Source organism: Bombina bombina, chromosome 4 (assembly GCF_027579735.1).
Source record: "Bombina bombina isolate aBomBom1 chromosome 4, aBomBom1.pri, whole genome shotgun sequence".
In the NCBI taxonomy this organism is placed as follows: Eukaryota; Metazoa; Chordata; class Amphibia; order Anura; family Bombinatoridae; genus Bombina; species Bombina bombina.
This window is the reverse complement of record NC_069502.1, coordinates 838,344,329-838,367,116: the sequence shown is the minus strand read 5'-3', so window position 1 is coordinate 838,367,116 and position 22,788 is coordinate 838,344,329. Positions and strand designations below refer to the sequence as shown.

The 22,788-nt window shown below is 41.8% G+C and overlaps 1 protein-coding gene across 1 annotated transcript in view; it reads right to left on the bottom strand.

The window, feature by feature from the left end:
• LOC128657220 (gastrula zinc finger protein XlCGF26.1-like) overlaps positions 1-22,788 on the bottom strand; it is a 74,759-nt gene that overhangs the window by 24,002 nt on the left and 27,969 nt on the right. Inside the window, exon 7 of the mRNA XM_053711479.1 lies at positions 12,274-12,387. Within this exon, the coding sequence (XP_053567454.1) occupies positions 12,274-12,387 (114 nt within the window). The remainder of the gene's footprint in view (positions 1-12,273; positions 12,388-22,788) is intronic.

Sequence of the window (22,788 nt, the reverse complement as noted above, 5' to 3'; positions counted from 1 at the left end):
TTTAAACCTAATTCTAGAAACTGATATCAAACTTACTCCTGAGCAAGCTCTGCTTCATTTCCCTCCAGATAATAAAGTGAAAAGACACCACAAGCTGATAGCCTTGATCTGCACGGTTGTGAGAGTAAGCATAGCTAGATTTTGGAAAGTGGATCCACCCCCATTTGAGTATATTAAAGGGAGAATAGACTATCACTTTACAATGAGTAGCGCCTCGGCAGAGCTCCTTAATACTAGTGAGAAGTTTATACAACAGTGGGAACCATATATTATGTATACTGAAAAAGAAAATAGAGCTAGAATCTTAGCAATTCGAACAAGATCAGAAGGAAACAACCAGATAGAGTGACTCAATGAGAGAGGGGCTGAAAAACAACCCCTCAGAAACTACATCCAGGAACATTCATTCAGAGTATCCTTTTACTATGTTCAATCAATCTGCAGTTTTCCTTAAAATGTTATTTGATAATATGTAAGAGTTTATTTTTTCCACTTTAGTCAATACGGGATCATCAGAAGTAGAATTAACAATATCTCAGAATTGCAATATGACGTATGTTAATCCCATGTACACACGCTGCGCTAGTAGCAGCCTTTTTCACTAAATGTAAACGGTTGAACCCAATTCCAAGGATCATCATTTTGGTCAACTGTTTTATTTATATGCTAACTTAATGTTATTAAGAACACTCCTCCGGACCGTAGCCCCTCCAGTGAACCAAATACTGTACACGGCCCCTGGACATACGAGAATCAATAATGCTGCTGACCTCATATTCCTCATGGTTGTCAACAAAGATAGGACGGGGACGAGGCAACACAGTAGTAAACCGATTACAAACCAATGGTTTCAAGAGGGAGACATGAAAAACATTGGAGATGCGCATAGCAGGAGGAAGGTCAAGAGTGTAGGCCACAGGATTAACCCGTCGGAGTATTCGAAAAGGACCAACATAACGGGGAGCCAATTTATTGGAAGGCACACGAAGGTTCAAGTTGCGGGAGGACAGCCAAACTCTCTCACCAACCTGGTAGGAAGGTGCGGGCAGACGCCTACGATCAGCCTGGAACATTTGGCGCTGCATAGAACGATGAAGGCAATCCTGAATCTGCACCCACGTGGAACGGAGTTGCCGGAGATGCTCCTCCAAAGCCAGAATACCCTGAGACATGAATGAATCGGGCAACAAGGATGGTTGAAACCCATAATTCGCCATGAACGGGGATAACTTGGAGGAAGCATTAATAGCACTATTACGAGCAAACTCTGCCCAACGTAACAATTCAGACCAATTATTGTGGTGATCTGAGACATAGCAACGGAGGAACTGTTCCAGAGCTTGATTAGACCGTTCCGCAGCCCCATTGGATTGAAGGTGATATGCTGAGGAGAAGGAAAGCTGGATCCCCATTTGAGCACAAAAGGAACGCCAAAATTTGGAGACAAACTGGCTACCCTGGTCCGACACTATCTCCTTGGGTAACCCATGTAAACTGAAGTCCTCCCGGGCAAAAATTGAAGCAAGCTCCTGAGCGGTAGGCAGCTCAAGGGAATACAATGTGACATTTTAGAAAAACGGTCAACCACCATAAGGATAACAGTATTGCCATTGGAAACAGGGAGCTCGACAATGAAGTCCATGGAAAGATGTGTCCAAGGACGCTCACCATTAGCAATAGGTTGAAGAAGACCCACAGGAAGACGTCGAGGAGTCTTATTCTGTGCACAAACTGAGCAGGAGCAACATACGCAGCAACATCAGAACGAAGACCTGGCCACCAGAATTGTCGAGTCACAGACCAAATAATTTGGTTCTTGCCTGGGTGACCTGCGGCTTTAGGATAGTGATAAGTGTGCAAAAGTTTAGTTTGAAGATTCTCAGGAACAAAACACTTACCAATAAGTTTCTCAGGCGGTGCATTGGTTTGTGCAGCCAGGATCTCCTCCCCCAAGGGAGAAGTCAAATTAGTATGTATGGTACCCAAAATATGGTCATGAGGTATAACAGGAGTAGGTACAGACTCCTCCTTGGACAGAGGCAAAAATTGTCGAGAGAGGGCATCAGCCCTAACATTCTTACTACCAGGCAGGTAGGAGACCGCATAATTAAATTGAGACAAAAATAGCGCCCATCTGGCCTGTCGGGGCGACAAACGTTTTGCTTCAGATAGATAAGTTAAATTCTTGTGGTCAGTAAGAATGAGCACTGGCACGCTAGTACCCTCGAGAAGATGCCTCCATTCCTTGAGTGCCAAAATTATGGCCAGTAATTCCCTGTCACCAATTTTATAATTGCACTCCGCTGGAGACAATTTCTTAGAGAAGAAACCACACGGATGCAAGGAACCGTCAGGCGTAGGACGTTGAGACAAGAGGGCACCTACTCCAGTCTCAGGCGCATCAACCTCAAGAACGAAAGGCAGGACAGGGTTAGGATGAGCCAGAACTGGAGCGGCAGCAAAGGCAGTCTTAAGACTATTAAAGGCCTCAATGGCAGAAGGTGACCATGGAGCGGATCATTCTCTTTACGGGTCATGTCTGTGATAGGTTTGACCAAGGAAGAAAAGTTTTTAATAAACTTTTTATAGTAATTGGCGAACCCCAAAAAACGTTGAATAGACCGAAGACCAACTGGGTGAGGCCACTGCAGAACTGCAGATAACTTGTCAGGATCCATGGAGTACCCTGCAACAGAGATAACATAACCTAGGAAGGTTACTTGAGTCTGATGGGACTCACATTTCTCAAGTTTACAAAACAGGCTGTTCTCACGTAGTCTCTGAAGAACCCGTGTAACATCAGAACGATGACCCTCAAGTGTGGGTGAGTGTATGAGGATGTCGTCTAAGTACACCACAACACACTGTTGCAACATATCTCGTAGGACATCATTAATAAATTCCTGAAAAACAGCAGGAGCATTACATAGGCCAAAGGGCATTACAAGATACTCATAATGCCCGCTCCTGGTGTTAAATGCTGTTTTCCATTTGTGACCCTCCTTAATCCTAACGAGATTGTACGTTCCTCTCAAATCAAGTTTAGTAAAGACCGTAGCTCCCTTGAGGCGGTCAAAGAGTTCCGTAATGAGCGGAATAGGGTAAGCATTCTTAATGGTAAGACGATTAAGACCCCTATAATCGATACATGGTCTTAACTAGCCACCCTTTTTCTTCACAAAGAAGAAGCCAGCCCCTGCAGGAGAGCAGGATTTGTGGATGATCCCCCGCGACAGAGCATCAGCAACATACTCCTCCATAGCACAATTCTCTGCAACAGACAGAGGGTACACCCGGCCCCGAGGAGGAATGGCTCCGGGTTGCAGGTCTATGGCACAATCGTAAGACCGGTGAGGAGGCAACGTACCAGCACGCACCTTGTCAAACACGTCTCGGAACTCCTCTGGCAATTGAGATACCGAAGAAGTGCACAAGACTTTAACTGGTTTCCGAAGACAAGTGGAAATACATTGCGGGGACCACAACAAAATTTCGGACCTGCGCCAGTCGAGACTGGGATTGTGCTTTTGGAGCCAGGGATAACCCAGAACAACTGGAAAACGCGGAGAGTTTATCCCCTGGAACTGGAGGGTTTCAAAATGGAGAGCCCAAACAGCCATGGACAACAGAGCAGTTTCGTGAGTAACGAGTGCGGGCTGAAGGGGCCTGCCATCAATTGCCTCAATAGCAAGCGGAACGGACCGAGGCAAAACAGGAATGGAGTGCTTTGATACAAAAGCACTGTCAATGAAATAGCCAGCAGCACCGGAGTCAACAAGAGCCTGAGTGACTATGGAGGAGTCCACCAAGGAAAGGACAACCGTGACCAAAGGTTTCTCCTTAAGCGGTTCCAGGGACAAGGATAAACCACCCAAAGTCTGCGTTTCCCGGCCGTGTAGGTCAAGACTTCAAAAGGTGGCCCTGTAACCCACTATAGAGGCAGAGCCCCTCCCTCCTCCTAAAGGCCCTCTCCGCCGCAGAGAGACGCGTGAATCCCAACTGCATCGGCTCAGCAGTACCTGGTGGCTCGGGACCGGGAGGCATGGGAGAAGAGGGAGGCATGGGTGGGAACGAACACGTAGGAAACAACGGAACAGGAGACTTCCGCAAGCGCTCCTTGAAAGAGGGCCTCTCTCTGAGTCTGATGTCAATTAGGATAAAAAAAGACACCAATGCCTCAAGATCCTCTGGTAAATTTCTGGCAGCAACTTCATCTTTAATCGCATCAGAGAGCCCATGAAAGAAGGCGGCAACAAGGGCTTCATTGTACCAACCTACCTCTGCGGCAAGCGTACGGAACTCAATAGTATACTGAGCAACAGATTTTGTACCTTGCTGAATGGACATGAGTCGTTTAGCAGCAGAGGAGGAGCGAGCCGGAACATCAAATACCCTTCGAAAGGAGGCCACAAATTCAGGGTAATTTGAAATCACAGGTTTATTAGTCTTCCACAAGGGATTAGCCCAGGCAAGAGCTGTGTCAGAGAGTAACGAGATGAGAAATCCCACCTTAGCTCTGTCAGAGGGAAACGCCTGAGGTAACATCTCAAAGTAAATGCCCACCTGGTTCAAAAACCCCCTGCACTGAATAGGATCGCCTCCATATCGCTGAGGTAGAGGTGCAGAACCAGACATGCTCCTGGTAGGCAAAGGTGCAGCAGCAGAAACAGGAGCAGCCATAACATGCGGGACACTTTGGTCCAAATGTGCAGTGCGAGTCAGCAGGGTTTGCAGGGCTAGTGCAAATTGATCCAAGCGGTGATCCTGTACATCCATCCTGGAAATGATGGCAGGTAAAGTTGGATAATTAGCAACATCAGGATTCATGGCCTTTGCGTAATGTCAGGGTGCCAGGAATCAGACTGAGACGAGAAGTGCAAAAATAATCACACCTTTATTAATAGCAAAAAATTATAAAATGTCCACAAGTCAAATAACAAGCCAGGAGTCAAAACCAGAGCTGGTAGTCAGACGAGCCGAGTCAGGAGCCAAAGCGAATAGTCAGACGAGCCGGAATCAGGAACAAGGAGAACAGCAGAGTCAGGAACAAGCCAGGGATCAGGAACCAGGAAGGACGTCAGGCAGCCAGGTAATACACAGGAACTCTCACAAACAGGTCTCAGACAACGCAAAGGCAAAGCATACTGAACAGAGGCCCTTTAAATAATAAATGATGAGATCACAATTCTGAGACTGCATCCTCACATGGATGATGCACAACAGTCTGGCCATAAAAGGAAGTGCAGGAAGTGAGCAGCATCCCCCACAATGCACCAAGTCAGGAATAGAGGTGAGTAAAATGGCTGCCAGAAGCACATGGCAAACACAACAGGGAAAAACCGTGACAATATGCCAATAAACCAGATAAATTCCTAGCACATAAGATCAGAGAGCGCCAAAAAGCAGCTGCGATACCAACCATAGAAAAACCAGACAAAACATATACTTCCCACCCGCAGACGATAGTAGACACCTTTGCAGAATATTATGGGGAATTATATAATGGGCGTAAAGTTAAACATACCCCTGAGGTGAGAAACATTACCAGCGAGTTCCTAGCTACTACCCCTCTACCTGTTATTTCAGAGGCAGACAGGGAACAAAATTGGAGGTGATATTAGCAATTAAAGGGACACTTAATCAAAATTAAACTTTCATTATTCAGATAGAGCATTCCATTTTAAACAACTTTCCAATTTACTTCCATTAACTAAATGTGCACAGTCTTTTTATATTTAAACTTTTTCAGTCACCAGCTCCTACTGAGCATGTGCAAGAATAAGTATGTATGCATTTGTGAATGGCTGATGGCTGTCACATGGTATGTGAATGCATTTCTGATTGGCTGATGGCTGTCACATGGTACAGGGGGAGTGGAAAATTACATAACTTTTAAAATTGTCAGAAAAAAAATCTACTACTCATTTGAAGTTCAGACTAAGTGCTACTGCATTGTCTTGTTATCTTGCATTTGTTGATTATGCAAATCTACTGTGTTGACTGGTCCTTTAAGAACCTTAAACCCAGATGGTTTCCCGGGCGAATATTATAAATTATTTAAAACCATCCTAGTGACGCATCTTGCCAAATTTTGCAACCATATTATGGAGGGATATCCTATCCCCCCGAATTATTACAAGCCAAAATTGTAGTCATACCCAAAGCTGGTAGGGATCCCAAGAAATGCCAAGTGGGATTCATTAAAGATAGAGAAGCCCCAGATAATATTAGACGACTAATAAACGTTATCCAGTTCCTGAATGAGACCCGGACGCCTTCTCTGCTTCTAGCACTGGATGCGGGCAAGGTGTTTGATAGAGTTGATTGGCAATATATGCAGATGTCCCTGTCGCATATGGGATTCAAGGGTTCGTTTCTGACTGCCCTGAAAGCAATATACGATTCACCTACTGCCCAAGTTTCCTCTGCAGGATACAAATCACAGCCATTCCCCATCCTAAGTGGTACAAGGCAGGGATGCCCTTTGTCCCCTCTTTTGTTTGCGCTATGTGTTGAGCCGCTGGCAGCCAGACTAAGGGCACACCCAGATATCTTGGGAGTTAAGATAAAAAATTCTGAATAAAAATTGACCCCTTTTTGCAGATGATATCGTACTCACGATCACTAAGCCGCTTGTCTCCCTTCCTAACTTATTTGATGTGCTGACCAAATTTGCAGACATATCTGGCTTTCGCGTTAACATAGACAAATGTGAAATGCTCCCTATAGAAATACCTTCTCATACCCAAAAACTACTAGAAGTAAACTTTGAAATCAGAACAGCTAAACACTCCCTAAAATATCTAGGTATTCACCTGACAACTAAAATTCAGCAATTATATAAGTTGAATTATACTCCTCTATACAAATCAATTATAAAAGACATACTAAATTGGAAGAAATGTGGTTTCTCCTGGTTAGGGAGAATTTCCGCGATTAAGATGAATGTCCTACCATGCCTCCTCTACCTTTTCAGGGCCCTCCCGATTAAAATCAGAATTAGAATTAGAATGTAGCCACCTAAATCCGCCCTGATACCCATTAGATATCTATTGCCGAAGGAGTTCCGTAGAGATATAGAAAAATGGGAAAATAAGGGTTTATATTGTGTGGCAGACCTACTGATACAAAACAAAATTATGACGTTCCCACAGCTAAGGAACAAACTACATGCTATTAAGTTACAATGGTATTTATACCTCCAGGTTTCCTCTTCCATGAATAAATATCTTAAACTAAAGGTAGACGGACCTAAAACCCTGCTGGAAACTATCTGTTTAGAAGAAAATAGGCCAAAACACTCCTGGCTAGATTACGAGTTTTGCGTTAGGGTAAAAAACAGGTCCTAACGCTGCTTTTTTACGCCCGCTGGTATTACGAGTCTTGCAGGTTTAGGGTTACCGCACACTTTTCTGGCCTTACCGCAAAACGACTTACGTAAACTTCGTAAAGTCTTTTTTCTATGGGACTTCCATAGCGCCGGTATTACGAGTCTGTCCTGGGAAGCAAAAAAGTGAGCGGTAGACCTGTCAAGAGTCCTACCGCATTTAAAAGTCAGTAGTTAAGAGTTTTATGGTACAACACCGTAGCATAAAACTCAAAACTAAAGTGCTAAAAAGTACACTAACACCCATAAACTACCTATTAACCCCTAAACCGAGGCCCTCCCACATCGCAAATACTAAAATAAAAATTTTAACACCTAATCTGCCGCTCTGGACACCGCCGCCACCTACATTATATTTATAAACCCCTAATCTGCTGCCCCCAACATCGCCGACACCTACATTATATTTATAAACCCCTAATCTGCTGCCCCCAACATCGCCGATACCTACATTATATTTATTAACCCCCAATCTGCCGCCCCAATGTCGCTGCCACCTACCTACATTTATTAACCCTTAATCTGCCGCCCCCAATGTTGCTGTCTAACCCTAAACCTAACACCCACTAACTTAAATATAATTTAAATAAATCTAAATAAATATTCCTATCATTAACTAAATTATTCCTATTTAAAACTAAATACTTAACTATAAAATAAACCCTAAGCTAAGCTAGCTACAATATAACTAATAGTTACATTGTAGCTAGCTTAGGGTTTATTTTTATTTTACAGGCAAGTTTGTATTTATTTTAACTAGGTAGAATAGTTATTAAATAGTTATTAACTATTTAATAACTACCTAGCTAAAATACATCCAAATGTACCTGTGAAATAAAACCTAACTTAAGTTACACTAACACCTAACACTACAATATAATTAAATAAATTAACTAAATTAAATACAATTACCTAAATTAAATTAGCTAAAATACAAAAAAAAAACAAACACTAAATTACAGAAAATAATAAACAAATTACAGAAATTTAAACTAATTACACCTAATCTAATAGCCCTATTAAAATAAAAAAGCCTCCCCCAAATAAAAATGAAACCTAGCCTAAACTAAACTGCCAATAGCCCTTAAAAGGGCCTTTTGCGGGGCATTGCCCCAAAGTAATCATCTCTTTTACCTGTAAAAAAAATACAAACAACCCCCCCAACAGTAAAACCCAACACCCACACAACCAACCCCCCAAATAAAATACTATCTAAAAAAACCTAAGCTCCCTATTGCCCTGAAAAGGGCATTTGGATGGGCATTGCCCTTAAAAGGGCAGTTAGCTCTTTTGCCGCCCAAACCCTAATCTAAAAGAAAAAAAACACCCAATACACCCTTAAAAAAACCTAACACTAACCTCCTGAAGATCAACTTACGAGGAGACGTCTTCATCCAAGTCGGGCGAAGTGGTCCTCCAGACGGGCAGAAGTCTTCATCCAAGCCGGGCGAAGTGGTCCTCCAGACGGGCAGAAGTCTTCATCCAAGTCGGGCAGAAGTGGTCCTCCAGACGTGCAGAAGTCTTCATCCAGACGACATCTTCTATCTTCATCCATCCGGCGTAGAGCGGGTCCATCTTCAAGACATCCGACGCGGAGCATCCTCTTCTTCCGACGACTAAAACAGAATGAAGGTACCTTTAAGTGACGTCATCCAAGATGGCGTCCCTTAGATTCCAATTGGCTGATAGAATTCTATCAGCCAATCGGAATTAAGGTAGAAAAAATCCTATTGGCTGATGCAATCAGCCAATACGATTTAAGTTCAATCCTATTGGCTGATCCAATCAGCCAATAGGATTGAGCTCGCATTCTATTGGCTGTTCCAATCAGCCAATAGAATGTGAGCTCAATCCTATTGGCTGATTGGATCAGCCAATAGGATTGAACTTCAATCCTATTGGCTGATTGCATCAGCCAATAGGATTTTTCTACCTTAATTCCGATTGGCTGATAGAATTCTATCAGCCAATCGGAATTTAAGGGACGCCATCTTGGATGATGTCACTTAAAGGTACCTTCATTCTGTTTTAGTCGTCAGAAGAAGAGGATGCTCCGCGTCGGATGTCTTGAAGATGGAACCACTCCGCGCCGGATGGATGAAGATAGAAGATGCCGTCTGGATGAAGACTTCTGTCCGTCTGGAGGACCACTTCTGCCCAGCTTGGATGAAGACATCTGCCCATCTGGAGGACCACTTCGCCCGGCTTTGATGAAGACGTCTCCCGGTAAGTCGATCTTTAGGGGGTTAGCGTTAGGTTTTTTTAAGGGTGTATTGGGTGTGGGTTTTTTTTTAGATTAGGGTTTGGGCGGCAAAAGAGCTAACTGCCCTTTTAAGGGCAATGCCCATCCAAATGCCCTTTTCAGGGCAATGGGGATCTTAGGTTTTTTAAGATAGTATTTTATTTGGGGGGTTGGTTGTGTGGGTGGTGGGTTTGACTGTTGGGGGGGTTGTTTGTATTTTTTTTTTACAGGTAAAAGAGATGATTACTTTGGGGCAATGCCCCGCAAAAGGCCCTTTTAAGGGCTATTGGCAGTTTAGTTTAGGCTAGGTTTCATTTTTATTTGGGGGAGGCTTTTTTATTTTAATAGGGCTATTAGATTAGGTGTAATTAGTTTAAATTTCTGTAATTTGTTTATTATTTTCTGTAATTTAGTGTTTGTTTTTTTTGTATTTTAGCTAATTTAATTTAGGTAATTGTATTTAATTTAGTTAATTTATTTAATTATATTGTAGTGTTAGGTGTTAGTGTAACTTAAGTTAGGTTTTATTTCACAGGTACATTTGGATGTATTTTAGCTAGGTAGTTATTAAATAGTTAATAACTATTTAATAACTATTCTACCTAGTTAAAATAAATACAAACTTGCCTGTAAAATAAAAATAAATCCTAAGATAGCTACAATGTAACTATTAGTTATATTGTAGCTATCTTAGGGTTTATTTTATAGGTATTTAGTTTTAAATAGAAATAATTTAGTTAATGATAGGAATATTTATTTAGATTTATTTAAATTATATTTAAATTAGTGGGTGTTAGGTTTAGGGTTAGACTTAGGTTTAGGGGTTAATAACTTTAATATAGTGGCGGCGACTTTGGGGGCGGCAGATTAGGGGTTAATAAATGTAGGTAGGTGGCGACGACATTGGGGGCGGCAGATTAGGGGTTAATAAATATAATGTAGGTGTCTGCGATGTTGGGGGCAGCAGATTAGGGGTTCATAAGTATAATGTAGGTGGTGGCGTGTCCGGAGCGGCAGATTAGGGGTTAATAAGTATAATATAGGTGTCGGCGATGTCGGGGGCGGCAGATTAGGGGTTAATAAGTGTAATATTAGGAGTGTTTAGACTCGGGGTTCATGTTAGGGTGTTAGGTGTAGACATAATTTTTATTTCCCCATAGGAATCAATAGGGTTGCCTTAGTGAGTTATACGCTGCTTTTTTGCATGTGTTAGACTTTTTTTCAGCCGGCTCTCCCCGTTGATTCCTATGGGGAAATCGTGCACGAGCACGTTACACCAGCTCACCGCTGACTTAAGCAGCGCTGGTATTGGAGTGAGATTTGGAGTAAAATTTTGCTCAATGCTCACTTTTTGTCTTTTAACGACGGGTTTCTGAAAACTCGTAATACCAGCGTTGCATGTAAGTGAGCGGTGAGAGAAAACTGCTCGTTAGCACCGCATAGCCTCTAACGCAAAACTTATAATCTTGCAGTCCATTAGTAGAATATATATAGTGATGCAAAAAATAGGAGATGTTTCTAAAAGCCCACTTCTACTCCGATGGGAAGCAGATCTAGAACTTACCCTGACTAGAGTTGAGTGGAATGAGGTGTTCACCTCAGCGGGCAGAGGACTAATGAGTGCAGATCTAAAAGAGAATTATCTAAAAACAATGTACAGATGGTATCTAACCCCTTTAAGATCCTCCCACATGATCCCTAACGGTTCCAGACTATGTTACCGAGGATGTGGGGAACTGGGTACATATAGACATATGTGGTGGGATTGTACAGACATACAGAACATATGGAGAAGGCTCTCCTCGCTAATTAGTTATATTTTAGATGAAATAATACATCTCACTATCACACAAGCATTACTTCATACCCAGCTTCACAAATACAATAGACCAATCAATACCTTCATCAAAATCTTATGCACAGTAACAAGAACATGCAAAGCGAGATACTGGAAGGTAGGGGCACCCCGTGGCCCGAAATTAAAAATAAGATTCAATTTATATGCACAATGTACGAGTCAGCATCTTGGTCTCTGGGTACTAAGGAAGCTAATGATGAAGTCTGGTTCTATTGGACACTCAGGAATGGGTCTGAATACGCTGGTTAGGCTTTTTTCATTCCCCTATATACATATAGAGGCACAATAGATATGACTTTTCGATAAGTGGTGACGGTCCCAATAGGTACTTTTGTTGAGAACATTCAAACCCAAACAGAGTTTCTGATATTCTGAAGGTTATTTATCACTGTTGTTTTTGTTATTTGTTCTTTTTTTTTTATATGAGTATTTACTTGGCCCATCTGGCCTCTTCCCCCCCCCCCTGGAAGGAATATATTTCTTTAGAAGGAACAGTCGCTCTACTCCAGATTGCTTTCCATGCTTACGTTTAAGTCATGGTAGGGAAGTCCACTGTAGTTTTCAATCTAAAAACAAATTCTGAGACTGTCAATCAACAAGACTGTTGAGAATGGTCGGAGACTATAGCACTAGTAGATCCAGTTTATATTATTATGATTATGCACGGTAGTGCAATCTGTTGTCCTTATATAGTTCTGTTAATCTTATATGAAACGACAGTTGGAATAATATGTACTATGCAAAATTTCAATAAAAATTATTTAAACATAATATGAGCTTAATCACCTGTAGCCGTATTTATAGGAACTCCCTCCTCCTCAGTCTTCACCTGATCACTCACATAAGGTTCTCCTCCATGCTCAACCGCTGAGCCATCTGTAGGCGTCACATCCATATGGCCTGTACAGTGAGAATACACGTGTATGTTTATAGTACTCATGGGATGTATCAATATCTCTCTCATTATAAATAAAATCATGTGATGACCCAGAAGTTACTATGGGATCATGAGATAATTATTTAGCAGATTATCACATTTATTATGCACACTTATATGTGACCCAAGAATCTCAGACACAACATACATGCACACTCACCTGTAATCTGCATAACTGAGACACAACACACGTGCACACTCACCTGTAACCTGTATTCCTCAGACTAAACATACGTGCACACTCACCTGTAATCCACATAACTGAGACACAATATATACATGCACACTCTCCTGTAACCTGTATCCCTCAGACTAGACATATTTGCACACTCACCTGTAATCTGCATAACTGAGACACAACATATGTACACACTCTCCTGTAACCTGTATCCCTCAGACTAAACATACATGCACACTCACCTGTAATCTGCATAACAGACACAACATACGTGCACATTATCCTGTAACCTGTATTCCTCAGATTAAACATACATGCACACTCACCTGCAATCTGCATAACTGAGACACAACATATGTGCACATTCACCTGTAACCCATGTCCCTGGTTAAGCAACAGCACTTAAAGGGACATTAACTCCTTAGTGACCAGAGCACTTTTCCATTTGTTGACCGCTTAGGACCAGGGCTATTTTTACATTTCTGCTGTGTTTGTGTTTAGCTGTAATTTTCCTCTTACTCATTTACTGTACCCACACATATTATATACTGTTTTTCTCACCATTAAATGGACTTTCTAAAGATACCATTATTTTTATCATATCTTATAATTTACTATAAATTTTTTTTATAAAATATGATGAAAAAATTGAATAAAACACACTTTTTCTAACTTTGACCCCAAAATCTGTTATAAATCTACAACCACCAAAAAAACACCCATGCTAAATAGTTTCTAAATTTTGTCCTGAGTTTAGAAATAACCAATGTAACGACCCGAAAAACTAACGCCGGCTTTTTTCTGGCCGCACCATAAAAATAACTCTGGTATTGAGAGTCCAAAGAATGGCTGCGTTAGGCTCCAAAAAAGGAGCGTAGAGCATATTTAACGCAGCTTCAACTCTCGATACCAGAGTTGCTTACGCAAGCGGCCAGCCTCAAAAACGTGCTCGTGCACGATTCCCCCATAGGAAACAATGGAGCTGTTTGAGCTGAAAAAAAAACCTAACACCTGCAAAAAAGCCGCGTTCAGCTCCTAACGCAGCCCCATTGTTTGCTATGGGGAAACACTTCTACGTCTGCACTTAACACCCTAACATGTACCCCGAGTCTAAACACCCCTAACCTTACACTTATTAACCCCTAATCTGCCGCCCCCGCTATCGCTGACCCCTGCATATTATTTTTAACCCCTAATCTGCCGCTCCGTAAACCGCCGCTACTTACATTATCCCTATGTACCCCTAATCTGCTGTCCTAACACCGCCGACCCCTATATTATATTTATTAACCCCTAATCTGCCCCCCACAACGTCGTCTCCACCTGCCTACACTTATTAACCCCTAATCTGCCGAGCGGACCTGAGCGCTACTATAATAAAGTTATTAACCCCTAATCCGCCTCACTAACCCTATAATAAATAGTATTAACCCCTAATCTGCCCTCCCTAACATCGCCGACACCTAACTTCAATTATTAACCCCTAATCTGCCGACCGGAGCTCACCGCTATTCTAATAAATGGATTAACCCCTAAAGCTAAGTCTAACCCTAACACTAACACCCCCCTAACTTAAATATAATTTTAATCTAACGAAATTAATTAACTCTTATTAAATAAATTATTCCTATTTAAAGCTAAATACTTACCTGTAAAATAAACCCTAATATAGCTACAATATAAATTATAATTACATTGTGGCTATTTTAGGATTAATATTTATTTTACAGGCAACTTTGTAATTATTTTAACCAGGTACAATAGCTATTAAATAGTTAAGAACTATTTAATAGTTACCTAGTTAAAATAATAACAAAATTACCTGTAAAATAAATCCTAACCTAAGTTACAATTAAACCTAACACTACACTATCATTAAATTAATTAAATAAAATATCTACAATTACCTACAATTAAACCTAACACTACACTATCAATACATTAATTAAATACAATATCTACAAATAAATACATTTAAATAAACTAACTAAAGTACAAAAAATAAAAAAGAACTAAGTTACAAAAAATAAAAAAATATTTACAAACATAAGAAAAATATTACAACAATTTTAAACTAATTACACCTACTCTAAGCCCCCTAATAAAACAACAAAGCCCCCCAAAATAAAAAATGCCCTACCCTATTCTAAATTACTAAAGTTAAAAGCTCTTTTACCTTACCAGCCCTGAACAGGGCCCTTTGCGGGGCATGCCCCAAAAAGTTCAGCTCTTTTTCCTGTAAAAAAAAACATACACTACCCCCCCCAACATTACAACCCACCACCCACATACCCCTAATCTAACCCAAACCCCCCTTAAATAAACCTAACACTAAGCCCCTGAAGATCTTCCTACCTTGTCTTCACCTCACCAGGTATCACCGATCGGTCCTGGCTCCAAAATCTTCATCCAACCCAAGCGGGGGTTGGCGATCCATCATCCGATGGCTGAAGAGGTCCAGAAGAGGCTCCAAAGTCTTCATCCTATCCGGGAAGAAGAGGCGATCCGGACCGGCAACCATCTTCTTCCAAGCGGCATCTTCTATCTTCATCCGATGACGACCGACTCCATCCTGAAGACCTCCACCGCGGACCCATCTTCCTCCGGCGACGTCCAACTGAAGAATGACGGTTCCTTTAAGGGACGTCATCCAAGATGGCGTCCCTCGAATTCCGATTGGCTGATAGGATTCTATCAGCCAATCGGAATTAAGGTAGGAATATTCTGATTGGCTGATGGAATCAGCCAATCAGAATCAAGTTCAATCCGATTGGCTGATCCAATCAGCCAATCAGATTGAGCTTGCATTCTATTGGCTGTTCAGCCAATCGGAATTCGAGGGACGCCATCTTGGATGACGTCCCTTAAAGGAACCGTCATTCTTCAGTTCGACGTCCGCGGTGGAGGTCTTCAGGATGGAGCCGGTCGTCATCGGATGAATATAGAAGATGCCGCTTGGATCAAGATGGTTGCCGGTCCGGATCGCCTCTTCTTCCCGGATAGGATGAAGACTTTGGAGCCTCTTCTGGACCTCTTCAGCCATCGGATGATGGATCGCCAACCCCCGCTTGGGTTGGATGAAGATTTTGGAGCCAGGACCGATCGGTGATACCTGGTGAGGTGAAGACAAGGTAGGAAGATCTTCAGGGGCTTAGTGTTAGGTTTATTTTAGGGGGGTTTGGGTTAGATTAGGGGTATGTGTGTGGTGGGTTGTAATGTTGGGGGGGGTATTGTATGTTTTTTTTTACAGGAAAAAGAGCTGAACTTTTTGGGGCATGCCCCGCAAAGGGCCCTGTTCAGGGCTGGTAAGGTAAAAGAGCTTTTAACTTTAGTAATTTAGAATAGGGTAGGGCATTTTTTATTTTGGGGGGCTTTGTTGTTTTATTAGGGGGCTTAGAGTAGGTGTAATTAGTTTAAAATTGTTGTAATATTTTTCTTATGTTTGTAAATATTTTTTTATTTTTTGTAACTTAGTTCTTTTTTATTTTTTGTACTTTAGTTAGTTTATTTAAATGTATTTTTTTGTAGGTATTGTATTTAATTAATGTATTGATAGTGTAGTGTTGGTTTTAATTGTAGGTAATTGTAGGTATTTTATTTAATTAATTTAATGATAGTATAGTGTTATGTTTAATTGTAACTTCGGTTAGGATTTATTTTACAGGTAATTTTGTAATTATTTTAACTAGGTAACTATTAAATAGTTCTTAACTATTTAATAGCTATTGTACCTGGTTAAAATAATTACAAAGTTGCCTGTAAAATAAATATTAATCCTAAAATAGCTACAATGTAATTATAATTTATATTGTAGCTATATTAGGATTTTTTTTACAGGTAAGTATTTAGCTTTAAATCGGAATAATTTATTTAATAAGAGTTAATTTATTTCGTTAGAATAAAATTATATTTAAGTTAGGGGGGTGTTAGTGTTAGGGTTAGACTTAGCTTTAGGGGTTAATCCATTTATTAGAATAGCGGTGAGCTCCAGTCGGCAGATTAGGGGTTAATAATTGAAGTTAGGTGTCGGCGATGTTAGGGAGGGCAGATTAGGGGTTAATACTATTTATTATAGGGTTAGTGAGGCGGATTAGGGGTTAATAACTTTATTATAGTAGCGCTCAGGTCCGCTCGGCAGATTAGGGGTTAATAAGTGTAGGCAGGTGGAGGCGACGTTGTGGGGGGCAGGTTAGGGGTTAATAAATATAATATAGGGGTCGGCGGTGTTAGGGGCAGCAGATTAGGGGTACATAGCTATAATGTAGGTGGCGGCGCTTTGCGTTCGGCAGATTAGGGGTTAATAAGTGTAGGCAGATGGAGGCGACGTTGAGGGGGGCAGATTAGGGGTTAATAAATATAATATAGGGGTCGGCGGTGTTAGGGGGAGCAGATTAGGGGTACATAAGGATAACGTAGGTGGCGGTCGGCAGATTAGGGGTTAAAAAAAATTATTCGAGTGTCGGCGATGTGGGGGGGGCCTCGGTTTAGGGGTACATAGGTAGTTTATGGGTGTTAGTGTACTTTAGAGTACAGTAGTTAAGAGCTTTAGAAACCGGCGTTAGCCCAGAAAGCTCTTAACTACTGACTTTTTTCCTGCGGCTGGAGTTTTGTCGTTAGAGCTCTAACGCTCACTTCAGAAACGACTCTAAATACCGGAGTTAGAAAGATCCCATTGAAAAGATAGGATACGCAATTGACGTAAGGGGATCTGCGGTATGGAAAAGTCGCGGCAGAAAAGTGAGCGTTAGACCCTATTTTGAGTGACTCCAAATACCGGCGGTAGCCTAAAACCAGCGTTAGGAGCCTCTAACGCTGGTTTTCACGGCTACCGCCAAACTCCAAATCTAGGTCATGGTCTTTGCAAGTTATAGGGTGATAAGTACAAGTAGCACTGTGCTATTTCCAAACAATTTTTTCCAAATTAGCGATAGTTACATTGGAACACTGATATCTGTCAGCAATCCCTGAATATCCCTTGACATGTATATATATTTTTTTTGTAGACAACCCAAAGTATTGATCTAGGCCCATTTTGGTATATTTCATGCCACCATTTCACCACCAAATGCGATCAAATAAAAAAAAAAAATTGTTCACTTTTTCACTAACTTTAGGTTTCTCACTGAAATTATTTACAAACAGCTTGTGCAATTATGGCACAAATGGGTGTAAATGCTTCTTTGGGATCCCATTTGTTTAGAAATAGCAGACATGTATGGCATTGGCATTGCTTTTTGGTCATTAGAAGGCCGCTATATGCCGCTGCGCACCACATGTGTATTATGCCCAGCAGTGAAGGGGTTAATTAGGTAGCTTGTAGGGTTAATTTTAGCTTTAGTGTAGAGATCAGCCTCCCACCTGACACATCCCACCCCCTGATCCCTCCCTGACACCCCCTTAAACAGCTCTCTACTCTCCCCCACCTCACAATTGTCACCGCCATCTTAAATACTGGCAGAAAGTCTGCCAGTACTAAAATAAAAGGCTTATATATATATATATATATATAGTTATTCTGCAGTGTTGGATCCCCCTTAGCCCCCAACCTCCCTGATTCCCCCTCCAAACAGCCCTCTAACCCACCCCCCCCTACCTAGTTGCCGCCATATTGGGTACTGGCAACTGTCTGCCAGTACCCAATTTGTTAAAAAAAATTGAGAATTTTTAAAAATAAATAAATAAATCCCCAATTTTCTGTAGTGTAGCTGCCCCCCTCAATACCCTCCCCCTCCCAGATCCCTTGCCCAACATCGTATTCCCCCCTCCCACTCCCTCCTTCTTATGCATTAATATGCATCTCAATATCGAGGCATCACTGCAATATCCTGAAAGCGTCTGGAAGTGATCACGATCACTTCCAGCGTTAACTGACATCTAAATGAGGATGTGCCTGACATGTCCTTGGTCGTTAAGGGGTTAAACCCAAAAAAAAAAATTTCATTATTCAGATAGAGAATACAATTTTAAACAACATTCTAATTTACTTCTATTTTCTAATTTGCTTCATTCTTTAGATATCCTTTGTTAAAGATATAGCAATGCACGTGGGTAAGCCAATCATATGAGGCATCTATGTGCAGCCACCAATCAGCAGCTACTGAGCCTATCTAGATATCCTTTTCAGGAAAGAATATCAAGAGAATGAAGCAAATTAGATAATTGAAGTAAATTAGAAAGTTGTTTAAAATGGTATTCTCTATCTGAATCATGAAATAACATTTTTGGGTTCAATGTCTCTTTAAGGTATCAGGTGCTGCTGTAAATTGGAGCCTCTGCAAAGCACCAATGCGAATGATAATCCAAATGAAAAAAGTTCACAGCGCCTTCCTTAAAACTTACTTTTTTTTTTTTTTTTTCCAAAGGAGCTTTATTAGGAAATAAAACATGAATACACAGGCATCTCAAAATATACAATATAAGATTACAGCCGGTACTTTTCATTTTACTTTAAGAAATAACAAAGGGAGATAAACCATATAGTCTGGGTTTAGTCTTTATGTAGAAACAAGTCCAAACATAGCAAACGTGACCAATCCCATTGGTTGAGGGTTGAAACCCATGTGGTCTGTTGCCAATGTATATCTGTAGTAAAAATCCATTATAACAAAGCTCCAAAATTTATTTAGATTTTCTTAGATGGTCCTGCTGTGTATTTAGTAGAAATGACAGAAGTATCAGCAGTAAAGACAATCACAACAGTGACCACAGAGAGTTGTTTCATCAATAACTTAACATATAACTATTGATTATCTTATAGTTTAACAATAACGTGTCGCAAATACTTTAAAGGTTTGCGGTGCATTAAGGTGTTCTAGCACTCACCACCATACACACCAAGAGCAGCAGTCTGAGTAAGAGTGTGCTTACTCCTGGAAAACAGGAGGAGGATGGGAGGGAAGAATGTGGGATTAGGGTGGAAAAGAAAAAAAAAGGGGGGGGGGAGGGAGAGGAGGACCAGAATGGGAAGGGCAAGTTATTCAGCTCAGTAGACTCCCCTCCAACCAGGCCCACCATCCCAATCAGTAGTTCCACTGAAGAACGTATCTATGCCTCTCCAGAATCAGTCCCTGTTCATATCACTATTGTTCCACAACTGGACCAACATTTCGGACGTGTCCAGTCTGGCTATCCGGGCATAGTGGTATTTTTCAAGTTGTAATAGTCTCTGCACTCCCTGTTCCAGTTTAATACTAGGGGAATTTGTGCGGATTTCCAACGCGCTGGGATCAGATTTTTTGCGCTTGTCAACATTAGCATTAATAGCGTTTTCTTTACCGGGTTCTGGATTTTAAATGGGAGATGGAACAGCAAGTCTCTGGGGTTTTTGGTACCTCAAATTCAAGTATGGTCTGCATCTCACTCCACACCTTAGACCAAAACCCTTCTAGCAGGGGGCAATCCCACCAGATATGTAACATGGAGCCTACCTCCCCACATCCCCTCCAACATCTATCTGAAGTGTTGGGATATATCACCTTAAGCCTGGCGGGTGTAAGATACCAGCGACTAAGTAGCTTATAATGAGCTTCTTGCGTACGTGCGGAGACCGAAACGGTCTTGGTGGCCCGGAAAATCCGTTGCCAATCCTGTGTATTGAATTCTGTACCTAATTCCATGTGCCACTGTCTAGTATAGGTTGGAAGCTCATTACTCCCTCCTAGAAGGAGCCTATAGATCTTAGAGATCAAGTGCCCAGGGGTGGATACATAACCTTTCAAAGGGTGTATGATCTCTGAGGAAGAGTTGTTTATGTTTATGTGTAGAGATAAAGTGGCCTATTTGCAGGTACACAAACCATGGTATTTTGAAGTCAGGGTGGTCATTCAAAAGTTCTTCTCTGGTTTTTAGTCCCCCACATGTAATGAACTGTCCAATCTGATTGTTAGTAAAGTTAGTTTGATCCGGAGATAGGGTGACCTGTAATGGAAGTAGTGGATTATAATATACCGGGGAAAGCGGAGAGTCCACAGTAGAGATGTGAGAGTCCGTTCTTATAGTCTTATCCCAGTCATTTAATAGTTCACTAGTCAAGGGATACTGGGTCAAAAGTAGTGGTCTACCTTTTTTATCAATTCACGGGAGGGAGGCGAGATTATTCGTCTGAAGAATATTAGCATCTAGCTGTATCCAATCCTTTTGGGTGCTGCTATGGCACCACTCAATCACCCTCTGGAGCAAAATGGCCTTTCTGTAAAGAAGGAGGTTAGGAAGTCCCAACCCACCATCTTCCCTTGGGAGGTACATGGTCTTCTTATTTACCCTTGGCTTAATGCCCTTCCAAATATAATCTTCAATTAGCTTTTGTAGGGAGGGAAGGAATGAATGTGGGAGAGGAATCGGTATGGTCTGCAATATATACAACACTCTGGGAAGAACGTTCATTTTGATAACGTTAATCCTTCCCAACCAGGAGATAGTTTAGTGTTTCCACACTGTGAGGTCATTGGCAATGTCTTTCTTAAGGGACACATAATTGTTCTCAAAGATGTCTGATACCTCGCTCGAGAGTTTGATGCCCAGGTATCTCAGGGATTTAGTGCTCACTGCAAAGGGGCTGTGGGCTTTAAGCCAAGCACATGTATTAGGAGTTATGGTGATACTTAATATTTCTGATTTGGAATGATTTAGGAGAAACCAAGACACCTCCCCATATCTGACAAACTCATCCAACAAAGCAGGAATTGATGTCTCCACCTCTGTAAGCGTAAATAGGTCATCAGCATATATAGCAAGTTTATATTCTTTGGATCCCACCCGAATCCCCCGTATCAAATTATCAGCCCTTATGTTAATTGCCAGTGCCTCAATAGATATGGCAAACAACAAGGGTGACAGCGGACAACCCTGTCTGGTGCCATTTGAAATTGTAAAGGCAGATGACAGTATGTTATTGACATTGACCCTGGCATTGGGTGTTGAATACAATGCAAAGACCATTCCCAAAAATCTTTTGCCAAAACCTATCCTCTCCATAGGGCTCCTAAGGAACTTCCAGTTCACTCTATCGAACGCCTTCTCTTAAAACTTACTTTTATTATAAAACATGTTCACACACAACACACATGTAAACTCCCCTATAACTCACATCCCTCAGACAAAATACACGTGCACTCACCTGTAAACCACATGCCTCACAAACACCACATGTGCACACTCACCTGTAAACCACATGCCTCACAAACAACACACGTGCACACTCACCTGTAAACCACATGCCTCACACACACAACACACATGCATACTCACCTGAAAACCACATGCCTCACACACAACACACGTGCAAACTCACCTGTAAATCACATGCCTCACACACAACACAGATGCACAGTCACCTGTAAATCACATGCCTCACACACAACACAGATGCACACTCACCTGTAAATCACATGCCTCACACACAACACACATGCACAATCACCTGTAAATCACATGCCTCACACACAGCACAGATGCACTCACCTGTAAATCACATGCCTCACACACACAACACACGTGCACACTCACCTGTAAATCACATGCCTCACACACAACACACATGCACACTCCCCTGTAAACCACATGCCTCACACACACAACACACGTGCACACTTGCAAACCACATGCCTCACAAACACCACATGTGCGCACTCACCTGTAAACCACATGCCTCACAAACAAAACACGTGCACACTCACCTGAAAACCACATGCCTCACACCACATACGTGCACACTCAACTGTAAACCACATCCCTCACACACAACACACGTACACACTCACCTATAAACCACATGCGTCACACACAGCACACATGCACAATCATCTGTAAACCACATGCCTCACACACACACACGTGCACACTCACCTGTAAACCCCATGCCTCACATACAACACATGTGCACACTCACCTGTAAACCACATGCCTCACACACACACACAACACATGTGCACACCTGCAAACCACATGCCTCACAAACACCACATGTGCACACTCACCTGTAAACCACATGCCTCACAAACAACACACGTGCACACTCACCTGTAAACCACATGCCTCAGACACACAACACTCATGCACACTCACCTGTAAACCACATCCCTCACAAACACATGTGCACACTCACCTGTAAACCACATGCCTCACACACAACACACATGCACACTCACCTGTAAACCACATGCCTCACACACAACACACATGCACACTC